At 37.8% G+C, this 18,188-nt stretch overlaps 3 protein-coding genes across 4 annotated transcripts; 2 read left to right on the top strand and 1 right to left on the bottom strand.

Moving 5' to 3' along the window:
• The first annotated feature begins 2,301 nt into the window (after nucleotides 1–2,301).
• Nucleotides 2,302–8,527, top strand: LOC117633007 (type I inositol polyphosphate 5-phosphatase 8). Its single transcript, XM_034366664.1, has 11 exons — nucleotides 2,302–2,639; nucleotides 3,674–3,733; nucleotides 3,829–3,913; nucleotides 4,011–4,085; nucleotides 4,438–4,513; nucleotides 4,807–4,911; nucleotides 5,319–5,808; nucleotides 6,000–6,196; nucleotides 6,324–6,435; nucleotides 6,542–6,690; nucleotides 7,713–8,527. The coding sequence occupies exons 2-11, from the start codon at nucleotides 3,704–3,706 to the stop codon at nucleotides 7,999–8,001; spliced, it is 1,608 nt and encodes a 535-aa protein (XP_034222555.1). The 5' UTR covers nucleotides 2,302–2,639; nucleotides 3,674–3,703; the 3' UTR covers nucleotides 8,002–8,527.
• Nucleotides 8,528–9,743: 1,216 nt separating this feature from the next.
• On the top strand, nucleotides 9,744–13,360 carry LOC117632642. Of its 2 annotated transcripts, none has more exons than XM_034366184.1 (6): nucleotides 9,744–9,906; nucleotides 10,219–10,400; nucleotides 11,157–12,419; nucleotides 12,505–12,573; nucleotides 12,660–12,858; nucleotides 12,998–13,360. In XM_034366184.1, the coding sequence occupies exons 2-6, from the start codon at nucleotides 10,398–10,400 to the stop codon at nucleotides 13,066–13,068; spliced, it is 1,605 nt and encodes a 534-aa protein (XP_034222075.1). In that variant the 5' UTR covers nucleotides 9,744–9,906; nucleotides 10,219–10,397; the 3' UTR covers nucleotides 13,069–13,360. The 2 variants fall into 2 exon arrangements, with proteins under 2 accessions (XP_034222075.1, XP_034222076.1); XM_034366185.1 differs by having other exon boundaries at nucleotides 11,166–12,419.
• Nucleotides 13,361–13,601: 241 nt separating this feature from the next.
• LOC117632019 (WAT1-related protein At2g37460) lies at nucleotides 13,602–15,489 on the bottom strand. The gene is made up of 7 exons (XM_034365385.1): nucleotides 15,223–15,489; nucleotides 15,065–15,127; nucleotides 14,864–14,980; nucleotides 14,514–14,757; nucleotides 14,261–14,422; nucleotides 13,963–14,114; nucleotides 13,602–13,885 (listed from the first exon to the last, which is right to left on the bottom strand). The coding sequence occupies exons 1-7, from the start codon at nucleotides 15,426–15,428 to the stop codon at nucleotides 13,711–13,713; spliced, it is 1,119 nt and encodes a 372-aa protein (XP_034221276.1). The 5' UTR covers nucleotides 15,429–15,489; the 3' UTR covers nucleotides 13,602–13,710.
• Between the last annotated feature and the right edge of the window lie 2,699 nt (nucleotides 15,490–18,188).

Below are 18,188 nucleotides of genomic sequence, written 5' to 3' on the forward strand. Positions count from 1 at the left end.
TATAATAAATATGGACACGTGGCAACCGAAAATCTTATCTTGAAATTTGAGATGAGAATTTTATAATAAATAGTGACACGTGGGAACTAAAAATCTTTTTCGAAAATTTTATCATAATTAATCATTTAAGTATAAAAAAATCATTTAAAGTGAATAGTAATTACCCTTACCTATAGGGGTGGAAAAGAAAAGGAAGGGCTGCCACTATTCACGTGAATAATGACAACCCTTGCCCATATGAGTGGAAGTGCTCTTATCTTAAACCAATATTTGCTCTTATTAGATTTGAAGATATGGAAAGAAAAAAATCCCCCTACATGGAAAGGAATCCCCTTGGATTTTCCTTCTATATATGTAATTCAATATTGCATAAGCCATAAGACTCTTTTTTTTTGCCAAGCAACAGTCATACTATACTCATAAGAAACAATTCCTAGGAGCCCTTAGATTTTAACAAAAACATATATCTTTTTTTATTCAATGAATAGATTGAAAAAGCAAAAATAAAACTTCGACTTGTAAGATAAGTCATATTCACTATAAGCCTCAACAATGCACTTACGATATTTTAATGACATCACCATAAAAAACATTACCCAAAATGAAAAATTTATTTGCTTAAAGTTTCAAACTCTACACACATTGGTGGAAAACTCTTGTTTTGTGCACAAGATGCCTCCTTTGATCCAAAATTACATATCAAAACCTGATGAACAGATTAAGGAGTGGGACCCAGGGAGGGTACTATGGTCTAAGTCGTTGGGATTTCTTGGCTTCATGCACCCCAAACCGAGGGCACAAGACTGAGCTCTGGACGAAGAGGTACACGTACTCTTAACCGATTTGACCATCCATTTAAATTTTGCTTGGATAATAAAATTTACCTTCTTTTTCCCTTTGCCCCTTTTGCTGCCACCAACCAACCTTAGTGCTTGGTGAATTCTTATTCGTGCTGCACAATGTTTGGTTTCTTTCTGCTGCATTTTCGTGGAGTTTTTACTCGTATACTTTTTACATAGGCAACTCGGTAGATTTTGAATTCTGGATCTCCCTTGTTATTTTTGAATTGGAATTTCGAAATATAACGATCAATTCAATGCCTTTAAAACTAAAAATGTCACGTTTTTTTCTTTTTTGAAAATAACTAGATTTTTAATTCGAATTTGTGACCCAATAATATATCATCAAAGTAATGAATCTCATCGTCATCTATGTTAGTCTTGCGTTCAAATTATTAAATTATAAAAAAATTATGGATAGAATTTTTATGATTCTAGCTTATCTTAAACCTTAATTCAAATGAAATAGTAAACTTTGTCTAATCTCATGTGAGAAAATCATGCGAGAAATAAGAACGAACAAAGTTTTAAAGATATGTACGAAAAGTTTTACTTAAACAAGCTCTCCTTTTTTCTTTGTTGCATTGCATTTGAAGCGATATGAACTTTAAACCTAACTCATTTTAACTCATTTTATACATATTAACTTAAAAAACTTTGTGAGAAAGAAAAATCTAATGTAAAGAGAGTTTTGATTATTGCCAAAGTAACTGCTAAATAGACAACTTGAGAATAAATTTCCCTTTCAAAGTTTGGTTGACTTTTGATCCTTCACTGAAAATTTTAGCAAAAATCATGACAAATTAGCCTCTCACATGATTTGCTTAATTTTATTTTTCTTATTCGTACTATATGATAAAAGATTCTTAAGTCTCATGTACCTACTTGAACATCTTATCTGACACATTTTTTTTATCTAAAAAAAGGACAAACGAAATAATTAACAAGAACACCCAAATTTTATTTTTCTTAAAATAGTCCATGTGCCAAGCTTATCCCCATTGCTCTCAATGGAAACATTTAGATAGAATTTGTGATTGAACTCCAATTTCCATTGGAACATTACGCATATTAACATTGAAGAACTCAATTCATCTTGGAGGGAAAACCAGAAATAAAAAGAAGAAATTGAAAGTTGAATTGGTACAGACCTTTGGCATGCTCTTAAGTGGCCGTGTATTCAAGTCTCCATGATATCCGTGTGTATGAATTTTCCTTGCTTCCTTTTCTTTGGTGAAAAAATAAAAGTTGAATTGTTAATTTGGTACCATGAGTAGGGAATAAACTACAAAGTGTTTTGCTACTAATTTGGCAAAGCCATCGAAATTTAATTACCCTGAACATTGTAATTGCATTATTCATATTTTAGAAAAATGACCAAAATACCCACGATGGAAAAATGTGCTCATATAGCTACGAAAGTTGGACTTCAAAGTTGAACAGCCTCTCTCGTCCAGTCTCACTCATCTTCACTAAAATTTCTGCGAGCGAGAGGAGAGAGAGAGAGCCTTTTTTAATTTTTTTTTCTCTCTCTTAATGTTTATAAATTTAAGAACCAAACTGTTGCCTTTTTGCTTTTACGAGGAACGCCCCCAAATTCCTCTGCATTCTCTCTTCTCTTCCAGCCAACCAAAAGAAGCAAACAAGAGTACACTTCAGGGTTGGCTTGTCTGAGCTGTCTCTTACTTGCCCTCTTTACCTGAACGAAAACGAAAGCTCCATAAAAGCAGAGAGAAGATTAAGGCACTGTTTTTCAAGTTTTTTCAACCTTCCTCAGTTACCATCTCTTGTCCGATTCTTGTAAGTGCCCCTCACTCTTATTTATCCAGTAAAACCGAAACCAAAACCCAATTTTTACTTTTTTTTTATAAAAAATTTTGTTTTTGTTTCTTTGTAATTATTGTAGTTTGCCTGTTTTAATTACTGATTTGTGACTGAAACCCATTTCTAATCAAGCAATGCCACTTGATAGTACGTCCCAGAAATCATACACTGCTCATGATTCTCTCTCTCTCTCTCTGTTTCATTGTCCCACTATTTTTGTGAAGCTCTGTTTTTTCTTCTTTTGGTCCCCATTTGTTTTTACTCTATTTACACGATTGATTTCTCTTTGATCACCAAGATCTTGTGACTCCATGACCTATATTCAAAACCCAAATCCCAAATTTCTCAGATGGGTAAGGATTCTGGGTTTCAATTTTGGTTCTTGAAGACCAAATCTCACTTGTACATCCAAAAACAAAGCTCTGAACTTGGTCCTCTGCCTTAAACTAAAAAAAGTAAGCTTTTTTTTTTTTTTTATACTTAATTAAGTTAGATTTGATCCGTGGCTAAAGATCTCAAAAAAAAGGCCAAGCCTTTTGGTTTGTTGTTTAATCTTGCTCCTCCACTCTGTCGTTCCTCTCTGTAAAGAAATATTCCTCACACCAAAAAGGATGAACCTGGCCTATTCTCTCTCTCATATATTAAATATCCCAAGCCATTTTTCTTCTTTTATATTGTAAATTTTCTTTCTTTCTTTCTTTTAAAATTTTTTTTTTCATTCGCTTCTTGCTTACGTTAATTCCTAAGCTGTCTCCGTTTCCCCTGCAACTGGGTCTTTTATATTGCCGTTGAATGCTCCAGTTGACACTGATTTAACCTCTTTGATATTCCGTCTCGCCGGATAAATCTGTCAATAAAGAATGGTTTTTTCAAAGCACCCATTTTGTTTTTCTTGACGACTTTCACTTCCCAAATCATGTTTTCCTCTGAAACTTAGAAAAAAGTATCGGTGGGTTATAGATTCGGATAACCATAAAGTTTCCTACTTAACTCGACTCCTCTCCGTTCAGATTTTCAGACGGTGATCGGACGGCGGAGCAATGCGGACCAACGGTGGCAAGATTTCTAAGGTACCCAATTGATCTTTTGCCATTGAATATTTCGTTTATCGTAATATATCGGCTGGGCCGCAACCGAAACTGAAACCCGAAATGTTTTGTCTCAGCCCTCGTGGCCGAAAGTAGTGGCGAGGAAATGGCTCAACATACCGAGTGGCGGGGATGAGTTTCATTCCGATTACTTGCTCAAAAGTAAGATTTCGTTTGTTTTTCGGGTTTTTTTCTTGTTTCGGTGTTTCTCGTCTCGTTTCGGGTATCGGAACTGAAGTGGTGTGTTTATTGTGAACAGTGTCAGACGAGACTGGCAGAAGGAGGAGCTGTTCGGACCAAGACCGCTACGTCGTCGTACCGGACGACTTTTCAGGTAACTTTACTGTGCAACGGCACTGTATTCGTGCTTGGTACTGCTTTGGCTCTTTACCCTCCATGTGGCACATGTCCTCGTATCCCTCTGAGTCATGGGATCCACGGCTCTGTTTTAATTGATTGACTCGAACTAGGTTATGATGGGCTCTCCTTGATTCAGTTGGGTCCCCTGGGGTTTGGTTCAGAGCCAATTCTTGGTGTGCCACGTGGACGGTGGATGATGTAGGTTGATTAAGTTTGAGTTATTGTGTTGTAGGTGTCCTTGCTATATTCTTTCCGAAAGTTACTGGGCTTTTTCAGTTTTGGGTTTTTAGTTGAGTTTTAATCTTATTTTATTTATTATTTCGAAGATGGTTGTACATTGATGGAGGAAAGAACAAGTTTAGGGGTGGAGGCACCAGCTGTCACTGATAATCTCAACCACAGGTATATCTTGATTTCACATTTTATAGTCAATTTAAGAGATTGGATAATTGTGACTTTCGATTATTTACACGAATGACTGCTAGTCGTTGACAGATATATTCACATATTATATTGTGGCCACAATTTTTCTAAAATGAGTTTGACTAATGCATGATTCAGTTTTCCATACTTTTCTCAAGAGTATATATGACTAAGTCTTGGGTTTAGAAAAGATAATTCCTGCCACACAATTTTTTTGGGTTTTGACCATAACGAAGTCGTTTTGTCTTGGTATGTGTTGGATGGTTTTTCAGAATGTTCGTGGGGACTTGGAATGTTGGAGGGAAATCACCTCACGAGGACTTGAACTTGAGAGAATGGCTGAGGTCCCCTACTCCGGCAGATATCTATGTTCTCGGGTAACGGTCTTTCTTTTCTTTGCATTTCTCTATATTTAGGCTTTGGCATTGCATCCTAAATTAGACCCCTTTCTTGTTTTTATCTCTGTCTTTTTAGTAGTCCAAATGTTGAAGAGACTTTGCGCCGATGAGTAGTCGTCGAACCTTGAAATCATATGATAAACACTTTTAAATCCAATATTCTTTTTATAATTGGGTTCTGTTTACCACGTTTGTTTTACATCGCAAATTTTAGTTAAGTGGATGAGTATACGTGTGTGATGTCCTCTTGTCAAACAGTTTAATGGGTTGTGTAGTTCTTATGAACTCATTAATGTGTTACGTTAACAGTCTAACAACATACGTCAAATTATCTGATAAAAGGATTGCATTCTTATTAATTTGGATTTTGTGTGTGTTTTAATTAGGTTCCAGGAAATTGTCCCTCTGAACGCCGGAAACGTATTGGGCGCGGAGGACAAGAGTCCAGCTGCCAAATGGCTTTCCCTGATTCGCGAGGCATTGAACAAGAATGACCCTGGACTTTCTCAATATTACAACAATGCCACCCAAACAGAACATCCTTCCCATTTTGATCAGCAGGCCATCATGAAGCCTAGGATCAGCTTCTCCGACTTGCTCTCTTTAGAAGATGAACTTAACAATGCGGATTTCGAAAGACTGCTGAATTTGAATCCGGCGTCCACTTCAAGTGGAGAAAACTCACCGAGCTCGCCATTGATGTGTTCATGGCCAGGCAGCAGTCCAATGCAACAACGTCGTTACTGCCTAGCAGCAAGCAAGCAGATGGTTGGAATTTTCTTGTGCGTGTGGGTTCGTGCAGACCTTTGTAGGCACATTAGCAACATGAAGGTCTCGTGCGTTGGTAGAGGCATAATGGGATATCTTGGAAATAAGGTTAGCTGCTTGTAATGCCATAACACAAGTGCATTCAAGATGTAGCATATTACTAGATAAATAAAACTATTCCGACCATCTAACGTTATAGAACGTTAGATAATACGAACAGCAGAACTACCGGTACATATATGACGGCATTATAGCAAGGCTTGTAGCTCTAAGCATTATAATTTTTTGTGTGCAAACAGGGTTCAATATCAATCAGCATGACATTGCATGGAACAACCTTTTGCTTTGTGTGTGCCCACTTAACCTCTGGTGAGAAAGAAGGGGATGAGATGAGAAGGAACTCAGATGTCATGGAAATATTGAAGAAAACAAGGTTTTCACATTCATATAGAACCTCACAACAACCACTTTCTCCTGATAGAATTTTGGACCATGAGTAAGTCATTCTTTTCCCCTTTTGCTTGTTTTGTTTATTATGGAGAAAACCCTTTTGTTTAATGTTCACCATGGTTGTTTTAATCCTCCAATTAACACATTTTTGCCCTCTTAACTTTAATTAACAGCAAGGTTATTTGGCTAGGGGATTTAAACTATCGGCTAGCAGCTGCTTGCTCCGATAACACACATGAGCTACTAAAGAAGCATGATTGGCAGGCACTTCTAGAGAGGGATCAGGTAAGATACTAATGTAAGTACTGTTTTTCCAAACATAGGACTACGAATCGAAAAGGGTGTTTTGGTACTTTCAATCTCACGCTTGGATTTGGTTATATTTTGGCAGCTAAGGATAGAGCAACAAGCTGGTCGAGTATTTAAAGGGTGGGAGGAAGGGAGGATATGTTTTGCTCCAACCTATAAATACCTTGCTAATTCTGATCATTATGTTGTCCAAACTTCTAAATCTAGAGAGAAGAGACGCACTCCTGCCTGGTAAGATTCCAATTGGGTTGTTTTCCTATGAGGAATTTTATTTCTGTACATTCATTGAGCATGTTGAAATGACGAATAAGTAGTGATCACCATCATTACACACACACACACACATGTGCAATTATATGTTTCATAATGTTTGGTTTTGAATTTTAAATAACATGCAGCATTTCATTTCCCACATCATATGCTTTTTAATATGGGCGAGACTGGCCTATTCAAGCAGGTCTCGCCTCTATCGAAGATGTGATCGATAATGTGGTTCATATAAGGTCGTGTCATTGAAAATATTTCTAAGCCTATGACTTTAGTTGGACCTAAACTTATTAAGCCCCCCATATTCAATTAGTGTAAACATCCCCTCAGAACCGACAGGGGTCATTTCCTATGTTATCTTTTTCTAGTAACCGACTTTTCACATTGCTATCATGCTGAGTTTATGCAAATAATCTTTAACTATTACTTGCTACATTAATAAGTAATGCAGGGGACCAATACTGTGATAAATAACATATCACTTCTTTGTATTTCCGCCACAGACCGCAAGAAATCAATAGTCTAATCAGCCATCATTTATTTTGACATTAGTTGAAGCTGATGGCTTGTTGACAGTTTAATATAGGAGAGTCGGCAGGTGAGACCAGAGACCTGAGACCTGTTTCCTTCGTCTATATATAAAAAATGAACATGTGACAATGACATGTACAGACCGGCCATGTCTGCAATATCATATTCAAAACAAGTTGCTTTTATTTTAATCTTCTGTACTATTTTTTTAATCTAGAAACCAACCCAAATCCAAACCTGAAAACTAAGTTTATGCCTCATAACATGCGCATTCTAGTTTCTCACTTGTCCTATTAAGTATCATCACATGTTGGTTATGTGTGGATTTTATGTTTGTCATGGTCGAAATTAGTAAATGTGGTACGGATAATTTCTACTGATCGAACTTTTGTTCGGAGAAAGTTAAATGAATAAATTTATTGAGACGCTAATGTGTTTTTGGGTGTATGTGACAGGTGTGATAGGATTTTATGGAAGGGGGAAGGGCTTAAACAAATGTGTTATGTGAGAGGGGAATCAAAGTTTTCAGACCACAGACCAGTCTATTCATTGTTTTCAGTCCAATTAGACTTGGCTAACAAGAAAAAGCCCAACTCTGCTGTGACCACAACAGCAGCTTCCACAGCCAAAGCCAAGTCTTGCATGCTTAAGTCTTCAGCAACATGCGTGGCCAAAGTCCAAGCAGAAGAGCTTCTGCTGCTCACCAGAGCCAAAAGCTGCCTAGACACCGCCTCAAGGTTCTGAGCTTGTACTGCCAAACGCAGCCCACATTTTTTAAGACAAAAAGCAGAACCAGCCAGTGTAAAAATCACAGCTTACCTGACAAAAGCAGAAGTTGTTTACATCCCTACGATCTGGCTTTTTTTTGACAGTTTGGGACTGCAAAATTCAAGCTCAAAGCATGCTTAGATTTTGATGATGAAATTGAGTTGGTGAGCTGGTGGAGCAGAGGAGTGAAGCACAAGCATAAGTATAGGATTGGGAAAAATTAGGCATGTAGAAAGAAATGGCTGCATCTCTGTGTATTAGATGCTTTTTTGAAGCCAGCTTTTGGTGCAAGTTGATGATTTTGGGTACTGGTTAACAACAGTAAGTGGTGGTTCAGCTTTTAAGCAGAGGAATTTCTCTTTCTTTGAAATTTAAGAGGGAAGTGGAGACAGAGATTGATAGAGAGTTGAAATGTATATCAAAAGGAGGACAAGTTTTGATTGGAAGTTTCTGTAAGGGAACTGGGATGTGGGGCTCTAGTGTCCTTGCTGCCCATATTGTTTGCGTTTACAGTATATTAATGAAATTCTTTTATATTTCCAACTTTTCTTTTTCTCTGTCTTGGCTAATTTCTAGGGAAAATATCTCTCTCTCTCTCTCTCAAATTATAGTGTATATTTATTAAAATTGTACTCCAAAAGTATAAAAGAGACAGTGTCGGATGGGTTAGTTCTTCAATTCTACTCCAATTTTATGGAGAAACTATTTTGAGTCGCATCATGTTAGCATGTAAACTCGCAGTTCATTGTTGTAAACTGAAGTAAATTGGTAACATCGTGCCGTTGTGTCACGTGATATTACAATGCGTTAACTTTAAACGTAGTAGGATGGAGATTGCAACAAATTACTTCAGCCCAATTTTGTTAGCAAGCCCACTATAGTATGGGCCTCAACCAACACCCTTTTCATAGTGTATTTTTCCTTTTTAAAAAACCGAAGGTTTCTCCTTGAGGAAAGTTCAAGGTTTGGATGGCAAGTTCAAGTTATGTTCTTCTACGGAAATGCTAAATGTAGGGGTCAATCCCACTATCTAACAAGAGAGAAAGTGTTGGAGTTAAATTTCTTAAATGAATGAATGGTGGGATGAAATCCCATATTGAACTCCCTCACCGAAATCCCCCTAATTATAGAAGCTGCCGGATTTTCTTACCATTATATATTTCTATTTGAGAAGAAACACCTTTGTTAGTTGAGGAGTGCAAAAGAGAGTTGAAATGGACCCAATTCACAGTGAAAATTGTTTATGTAAAATATGTTTAAATAGAAAGCTTTAGGGTTATTTAATTCATGAACCACCTATAATTAATAGAGATGTTTCTATTTCATCAATAATAATCTATCATGGAAATGTTTCCAATCCCAACAACAAACGCCACAGGTTTTAGATAACAATGAAAATGACATAAACAGAAGTCCCAACAAATCAAAGCTCCAATGTCAATTTTAAGGTACATTAGTGATGCTGCTACTACTCACCAAAGTTGTTTTTCTTTTGGCCTTTTTTCCGCAAAAAAATTAAATTTAAAAAACACGTGGGACCGCCATTTTCTTACAAATCCAATGAGATCGCGCCACGTGTTTCTGACTCACAACCCCAAGCTCCAAGTCCAACCGGTTTGCAAACAGTTCGAGTTCCAATGCCACGTGTACGGTCCCGATGCTATTCCCACGCATAGTGATTGCGCAGGGCACCCACCACCACATCATCTTATATCTTTTTTTTTTCCCTCGAACCTCAAAATCCAAGCCCCTCACACTGTTAGATCTCGCCACGATCTCCGTCTGTACAATATACGGCGTGTTTTCCGGTCACTTCGACGCCGGGAAGTTCATCGATCTCCTGTCCGCGGATCGAACGGTTATTAACCGCTTCTACTTCAGGTTCGCATTGAAAATATCACTGCTTTGATGATGCGTTACAGAGTAAAGGTTCTAGGGTTAAAGAGTCTCGCTCACCTTTTAGCTGTTAAAGTCTCTGTTTGGTTGCATTAGGGATTGCATGAGTGGTTTTCGATTCTGGGTTTTTGAAAAATGATAGTCTTGGTATATATCAGTTCGATTTTCACTTTGTTTTCCAACATTTTCTCGGTTACCAAACAGAGCATGACGATATTTGTGGTGTATGTATGATCATTGTTTTATATTTCTTGTGGGTATATTTTTCTGATTTGTTTGTTTATTTCTGTTTGGCAGATAAGTGAAGTACAGAAAGGTGTGATCTTGAGCAGTTGTGTGTTTATAATTGGAATGTCAATGTGCATTGTTGGTGGAAAGAGATTCGTATCGAGGAGTGTAAATAGTTCTTTAACTGGATCCTTGGAAAGGAAGTGCAGCAGCCTCAGTGGAGAGGAGTTTGAAGTGAAGCAACAAAAATGGTATGTTTGATGTCTCTTTAGTGAAGTTTGGCTTTCAAAATTGGATCCTTGCATGTGGCTTTTGCAATGTGGTTTTGGTAATGTCATGGATGCATACTTTGTTATTGGAAATGAAAGAACAAGGATAGGTCTGGAATCACTCCAGGGTTTTGGCTTCACACCAAGAAGTCTCCAATCTCTGGAAAATAAACTTTTCTTTATATCTCAACAACTCAACTCCATAGTGAATTACATAGAAGGGGTATTTATAATAATCTAAACCTAGAGTGGAAAGGAAAATTATACTTATTCTAGGAAAGAAATCCTAATCCTAATAAAATAGGATGCTTAGAAATCCTTTTGAAATCTGGAAAAACTAAAAATCCTACCAAAACCTGGAAACCTTAGAGAACAAGTTAGAAACTAATCGCAGGAATACAAAATTGCCAGATTTAAAGACCAAATTAAATGATTTCCTCATCCATCTTTTTCGTTTGTATACCCTAATGGGTTTGACAAAGATGTCCTCATCATTTCTGTTTACCATATATGTCTGCTAAGGCTTTTGAGTCAGTTTTTATTTATTACCAAACATAAAATGCGAAGTAGTTGTAATGACTGGTTATTGCATATGACTATGGTCTCAAGGGTACATTGGTATTAGTTTGTTTTTTTTTTATATACTGAAAATAGAGCATTAAGTTTTGGTATGTCTGTATAGTGTATATACGTTAGCCAAGTGGTGAAGACATCTTTCTGAGTAGTCATTTGTGATAGTCTTTTCAGAATCAGGGATTTTGGATGCCAAAGGGTACCGGCTGTTTAAATGAAGGTGAGGCGCTGTATGATAATTCTTCTAGGATTGAACCTAAGCGTTCTCATCAGTGGTTCATGGATGGCCCTGAGGTAGAGCTATTCCCCAACAAGAAACAGGCTGTTGAAGTTCCAAACAACAATCTATTTTCAGGAATGTTAAACGCAAATGTTTCTCCATGGGGGAATGTTCCCAGTTTTCACTCATTCTCTGGCCATTTCACTGAAAGGTTATTTGATTCTGAAACAGACCGAGCTGTGAATTTTGATGATAGAAACATTCCCGCAGCTGAAACTGAAAAGATGAACTTGGCTAGAAAAGTTAATGAGGATCTATTTGGGAACGATTCCTCATTTGGTTTATCTATGTCGCATACACTGGAGGATCCTAGAACAAGTCCTAATTATGGTGGGTTTAGAAAAGTCAAAGTTAGTGAGGTAAAGGACTCTGAGAATGTCATGCCTGTTTCGATTGGACATGCTTATAATCAGGGGGATAATGGTGCCATGTTGGCAGCTCATGTTTACAAGGCCGATGACAACACAGCATCAATGGGTCTTGCTTATAAGAAAGGGGATGACAGCTTCATATCTATGAGTGATAACTATAACAGGGCAGATAACAATTTCATATCAATGGGACAACCCTTTAACAAAGGGGATGAAAACATATCAATTGGTCAAACATACAAGGAGAGTAATAACACCCTATCAATGGGTCAGACATTCAACAAGGGTGACAATAATATCATCTCTATTGGTCAAACCTACAATAAGGTAGAGGAAAGTACCATATCAGCTGGTCATATCTACAATAAAGGGGAAGACAGTACCATATCAACGGGTCATGCCTACAGCAAGGGTGACAGCAATATGTTATCAATTGGTCACTCTTATAACAACCGAGAAAGTACTATCATATCCTTTGGCGGATATGATGATGATGATGCACATACCTCGGCAATCTCTGGTTATGAACTTCTTATGGGTCAACCATTTCCAAAAACAGAAGCTATGAATGAGAAAGAGTTGGGCAAATCAAATGCTGATGCACTTGTCAATTTACCTCATATAACTGCTGGAAATGAAAATATTTCTAAAAAGAAAGTTGAACAAAAAATGTCTAAGAAGGTTCCTCCAAACAACTTCCCTTCAAATGTGCGAAGTTTGCTATCAACTGGTATGCTGGATGGAGTTCCTGTAAAGTATACTGCCTGGTCGCGGGAGGTAAATCCTAGTTTTCATGCATTCATATTTCAGATTAGCATATCTTCGGTGACACATCTAAATCTATTCTTCATATGCATTTTAGAAGGAGCTGCAGGGTGTGATTAAAGGTTCTGGGTATCTATGTGGCTGTCAGTCATGCGACTTCTCCAAGGTGAGTTTGTTCAGTTTTTGCTTTTCAAATCAAGGGAAGTTTGATGCCCAATCTGATGACCCACCGGGCTTACCACTGCTTATTAGGTAATCAATGCATATGAATTTGAGCGTCATGCTGGTTGCAAAACAAAACACCCAAATAATCACATATATTTTGAGAATGGGAAGACTATCTATGGGATTGTACAAGAGCTCAGGAGCACACCCCAGAATATGTTGTTTGAAGTTATTCAGACTATTACTGGTTCACCTATCAATCAGAAATCCTTCCGTCTTTGGAAAGGTGATGCAAATGATCTCTTTATTTCTGTTGGTGCCTTTCCCCTAAACAATGTGACACTCCAAGTTTTCCACTTTTGTCTGATATAACTGTTCTATTATATGGACATCTTCTCATGCTTGCTCCTGTGTCTCCATTTCAGAATCCTTTTTGGCAGCAACACGTGAACTTCAGCGTATATATGGCAAGGATGAGGGGAAGCAATTTTCATGAAGCAAGCTTGTTGGAATTGCAAGGCAGGATCATCTTTGTTTTGTGCATACAAGTAATCTTTTTTGGCTATAACTCGGTACTCGTTGACGGTGGCTTCACCACTAACACAAGGGCTCGGGCTCGGGGTAGTTAAGTGAAGGAAAATGTGTTATTGTAAATCTCCTGTGATGAACCTTATGCTCTTAGAATAGAGCCTCTGTTCTTGATCGTTGGATATATGATGACAGGTTGTAGTTTGTAACGGTCTTGAAGGAAATGAAATTTAAGATATTTTGTTACTTGTTTTCTTAAAGAATGTCTCTCTTTCTTAATGTTATTACATTCAGTGCTGCAGTCTACTACCATGTGATGGGTTTATTGTTGTCATGCCTGATTTTGACATCATACGTGCTAAGTCACAGAGTGTAACAAAGTAGGTTGCTCAGACTATTGGACATAAAAAAAAATTTCTTCTGGTACCATTGCCATTTTCCTTGCATCACATTTGGGCCAAGGTGATGCATACATCATGTTTAATTAAGTATGCTGCAATGTTTATAACTATTGTTATCTTTAGGAACTGTGGATGATGAAAGAAATGAGGAAAGCAAAAATTTATGAAGATATTAGATTCCTCTAGTCATTTAGTCGTTTCGTTACAATTCATTCCCCAGACGATGCAATCGTGATGGCCTGAAGATTGGGATTTTCCTCTGCTTGTGCTTGTTTTGTTGATGCTACTTCCTCTTCGATTGTCGGGGTTTCGGACTTGTAATCTTTGCTTTTCCCCCATACAACCATATATAGGCCGGCGATTATGACTGCAGCACCGAGTAGCCTGTAAAATGATCAAATTAGCTAAGTTTCTTACTTATGTAAGAGCATGGTTTATGGTGGATTTAATACGACAGATACCTTCCCAGATACAGTTGCTCGCGCAAAATGAAGGAGCTCATGACAGCAACAATAACCATGCTTAGGGGACTGAAGGCTGTCACAAACACAGGGCCTCTGTATTTCATCACAACTCCTTGAATGTAATAAGCTAGCCCAGAACAGAAAACGGCCTGCATCCATTTTTATGTGTAAATAAACATAAGGAGCTGAAGAATTTAAAACCCTTTGGCTTAAAAACCAGTTTAAGATTTCAATCTTCAGGTTGAAAAAAACCCAAAATGTAAACAAATTCCAATTAGTTGCTTAGCATTCTTACACTGTAGCAAGCTGCCAATAACTTTGCGTCCCATTTGATAGCCCAAACGGCAGAGTTTCCCCTTTCCATCACCAACGCTAGAGCAGTTCCTTCCAGTGTGCCCATCAGGCATATCCAAGCTGAAAGGGAGAGCTCAGCTGGGTATGTTTTTAATGTGATTGACTACAGAGACGTATAAAATGTATTAATTACTGGCAAAATAATTAGGAGACTATCAACCAATCATATGAAGAATCTTTGTTTAAACAATCACCTGCAGAATCATGAAACAGGCCCAGCAGAAGCAGCCTATTGTGATCATTACGGCACCTTTGATTGAGCTTTGGAGGCTTATAGCCCCACCTGTTTGCTGTTCATGGCTAGTTGTTCCTCTGGTCCAAAACAAATCTAACAGTGGCCCCTTTACCAGTGTCATGATCATGGCACCTGCAACTGTTGCTGCAGTCCCAAACACCTTACTTTGGCTGCGGATGCATTTCAACTTTACTTTCTCAAGCCTGAGAGCACAAAGATAACAAATGGTTATATAATCCCTGGCCGGGAAAAAAAAAACCAAAAACCCTTTAAAGACATTTAAGGAATAATTATCAGCACATTTGTTACCTAAGAATCCAAGCCATTGCAAAAGTAAGGGCAGGGAGAATGTTGCACATAGCTGCTGCAAACGTTGCTGTTGTGTACCTCATTCCCATGAAATACAAATTTTGGTCAATAACTGGCCTGCCAAGAGACACAGAGGGAGATAAGAAATGGTTACAGGAGACTCAGGAGAAACCTTGTATAGCAAGCAAGTCAGAAATTTACTCCAGTAGGCCGAGCAGCATTATCTTGATGAAGATTGGAAGCGTCATCTTCGGTCTTATTTTTCTGTTGAAGATCAAAAACACTGTTTTAGTCACTAAAAATCTTTCTTAACACATAATGTTAATGAATGAGAGAGAGAGAGAGAGAGAATCAGAGACTTGTCCAGGATCAGCGCGAAAGGGGCAACGACAGCAGTGGCAACTACGTGGCGGTAGACAACGAGCACATAGTTGCTCATCCCCTGGTTTAGTGCAGCCTTGGAGAGAATATCCATGCCTGCAAGCCCAAATTGCAAGAAAATAACAGCAAAGAAAGGCTTGGCAGCCTTGACTCTTTCTAGCAATCCATGTCCAAAGTTGCTCATTTTTGTGTAGATATATTCTCCCACTTAACCTCTTCCTTCAACTGTCAAAAATGCAGACTTCACCTACATAAGGAAGCTGATGAGAGTGTCTAGCTTCAACCCTTTTTATATTAGAAGCTTGCCACACAAACTGCCAGATTCCCCAGGGTGCTGCTTAAATACATGGTAATCTGCACTTAAAATTACAGGAAACTCACTAACCTGTTAAATAAAAATAATTTTAGCTGAAAACCCTTTTCACCAAACATTCGATATAAGTGAATTTTGTGATTTGTTTAGTAATTAGACTACTAATTATTCCAATAAAGCCTTAAGTCTCTCTTAGTGCCTCCAATTAAGTATTTGGGTATCTTTGCATGGGTTTAGAGGACACTGCCCAAGTGGAGTTCCTTTTTCTGGGTGTCTAAAAAAGTTGTTTTAGACAGTTCTATGAAAACCCTTCTTGTGTATCCGTGTACGCAAATCCCATATCTGCACATGAATTATGAGATCGGAAAAGAATATATCGACACATTTTTTGCGCACTTGAAAACCCTGTCTTTTGCTTTTACGTTAGAATGACTGAAGAGAGAAAAAAAAAAAAAAGTATAACAGAATTCATTTCAACCAGATTCCCCTATTAGGCTCCAACATAGGTGATTGATTCTCAGCCTCATCCATGTTAACGCCCTCGAATTTGTTCTCTAAACATTCCAAATGCCAGCACTTGCTGGAGGAGGTGACATAATGCTGAACAGCAGAAAACCAGAAGCTCTAATGCTTTTGGTAGTTGAATGAATGTAGATTCTGTTTTGGTGGTTTTAGTAATACAAGCGATATTGGGGAGGGGGAAATCGAACCTAGAACCTAAGGTGCACGGATAAATGCTCTTAACCACTTATGTTACAATACCCTTGCATTAAAGGCCAGTTTTTACAGTAAAAAATTAGGAGCACCCAAGTTCCCGCTACTCTTTGGTTTTTTTTAGAACATTTTAATGGTTTGTTTCCTTGTGCTTTTTTAAAACATGACTCATCTGTAGACTAGGCACTAGTATTAAGGCTAAATGGCTAAACCAACTCCTGTCTGGAACCCATTAGGTCATGTAGTTTAGAGATTGTGGGTCCAGGGCCCACTCAACAATTATGTGAAATAATGTGGATGATGTCGTTCAAAATCTTCTGCTTATTTTAGTGCTACACAGAGATTAGGGTTACATGAGGGTTGGTTTTTTCTTCTTCTTTTGTTTTGTGCATGAGGGAGTTTAGGTTCAAAGATCTTTCAGAAAATTGACATGGATACTGACTTCGATCTAATTAACATTCTGGTTCACTTGGGCAACAAAAAAGAACACTCAACACGTGGTTTTTGGTTCAAAAGAGAATGTTGCAGTTTGAGATTTGTCATGCTATGTGGTCTCCACATGCACCAGAGAGCTCAGCAGCATTCAAAATTATGCAGTTTTAACTGGAGCATCTTGAAAGTATTGATCTTCCACCCTCTCTCTCTCTCTCTCACACACACACACACACACATCACACAAATAGGAAATATACCTCTCTCTCTATTGTTTTTTATGCATCAAATTCTTGCCAAAACTGAACAAGGAAACACAACCACCACCAACTGAATTAGATTTATATTCCATTTGGTGATAAAGGCTGATTCAGTTTGATCTTTAACTGTAAAGCCATCCACTAGCTTGCAATTCTTCCTCCTGATTTTTACTTGTACTCTTCTGTTTCCCATGTAATGGAGTTTTTCTGGCACTTAAGCTCATAATGATGACAACTTACCCATTAGCCCACATTTTCTGTTGCATCATGAGCTATAGATATTAGCATAATGCAAGAATTTAATGGAAATGAGCACTGGCATCTGAGTAGGCAACAAGTCTTGGCTGGAAACTTGATGGCAGGCAGACCATGGCATTAAGCTGCTTATAAGACCAGACATGAGACAACTTCTTTTATTTTCCTCTTTCCAATCGGAAGTGCCACTAATGAATGACAGCAGCATCCAGAACATATGGCAGTGGCATCTGAGTAAGATCCATTTCTGAACAAATCTACCCCAAAAGAATCACAGCCATGAAAACTTTCATGTATTAATCCGGCCACGCAATGATTCGAAAAATTTCCCTTGTCACAGAGTCTAACACGATATTTTTGTTTTATTGTTAATCTAACCATTCTTATTCAAATTTCGAGCATTATCCGAAATGTTCGATTGTCAATATAACAAAAACATCTGAGTCTACTTCCTCTTATCTTATCACTAATTGTAATGGATTCCGGAGGAACTACTACATCATCCAGTGAGGCATTTGTTTTACATAGCCTCCTTTTGGATGATGAACCATAATGGGATAAACATCAATTATTTTTGCCTACGTATGGTAGCTTTTGTATCTGTCGGGAGTTGCACTGGGAACACTGAAAGTGGTTCCTCATTGCAGAATGATACTCTGCTTTATATGGTCAAACTACCAAAAGAGATTTTTAAGATAGAAATGAGGATTTTCAAAGAAAAAGAAAGGGTTTAATTGGTGGAATCCATCACCTTTCAATTTGTATTGACCATAACTATTTAAAGCTTTGTAGGCAATCACTGAATCAATAATGAGATAGATTTCTCCTCTCTTTTTTCCTTTTTACTTTATTTGCTTTTTTCTAAAATGGGCATGGGCCATGAATTATCAACTGCATTATTAAACTTTTGATCAATTTTCCAAAAAAAAACAAAAAAACAAGGCACCTTTTAGCGTAGTGGAAGTCTATT

This window comes from Prunus dulcis, chromosome 6, assembly GCF_902201215.1.
Source record: "Prunus dulcis chromosome 6, ALMONDv2, whole genome shotgun sequence".
Taxonomy (NCBI): domain Eukaryota; kingdom Viridiplantae; phylum Streptophyta; class Magnoliopsida; order Rosales; family Rosaceae; genus Prunus; species Prunus dulcis.

What these genes read in the sequence shown, in the direction of transcription:
- LOC117633007 (XM_034366664.1), top strand. Translation starts at nt 3,704, where the DNA reads ATGCGGACCAACGGTGGCAAGATTTCTAAG. An exon ending in TTCCGATTACTTGCTCAAAA is followed by an intron (nt 3,914 to 4,010) that starts GTAAGATTTCGT and finishes TATTGTGAACAG; the next exon opens with TGTCAGACGAGACTGGCAGA. An exon ending in GCAGATATCTATGTTCTCGG is followed by an intron (nt 4,912 to 5,318) that starts GTAACGGTCTTT and finishes TGTTTTAATTAG; the next exon opens with GTTCCAGGAAATTGTCCCTC.
- LOC117632642 (XM_034366184.1), top strand. An exon ending in ATACTGCCTGGTCGCGGGAG is followed by an intron (nt 12,420 to 12,504) that starts GTAAATCCTAGT and finishes TATGCATTTTAG; the next exon opens with AAGGAGCTGCAGGGTGTGAT. An exon ending in ATCCTTCCGTCTTTGGAAAG is followed by an intron (nt 12,859 to 12,997) that starts GTGATGCAAATG and finishes TCTCCATTTCAG; the next exon opens with AATCCTTTTTGGCAGCAACA.
- LOC117632019 (XM_034365385.1), bottom strand. Translation starts at nt 15,428, where the DNA reads ATGAGCAACTTTGGACATGGATTGCTAGAAAGAGTCAAGGCTGCCAAG. An exon ending in TTCGCGCTGATCCTGGACAA is followed by an intron (nt 15,128 to 15,222) that starts GTCTCTGATTCT and finishes GATCTTCAACAG; the next exon opens with AAAAATAAGACCGAAGATGA. An exon ending in GCAATGGCTTGGATTCTTAG is followed by an intron (nt 14,758 to 14,863) that starts GTAACAAATGTG and finishes TTGTGCTCTCAG; the next exon opens with GCTTGAGAAAGTAAAGTTGA.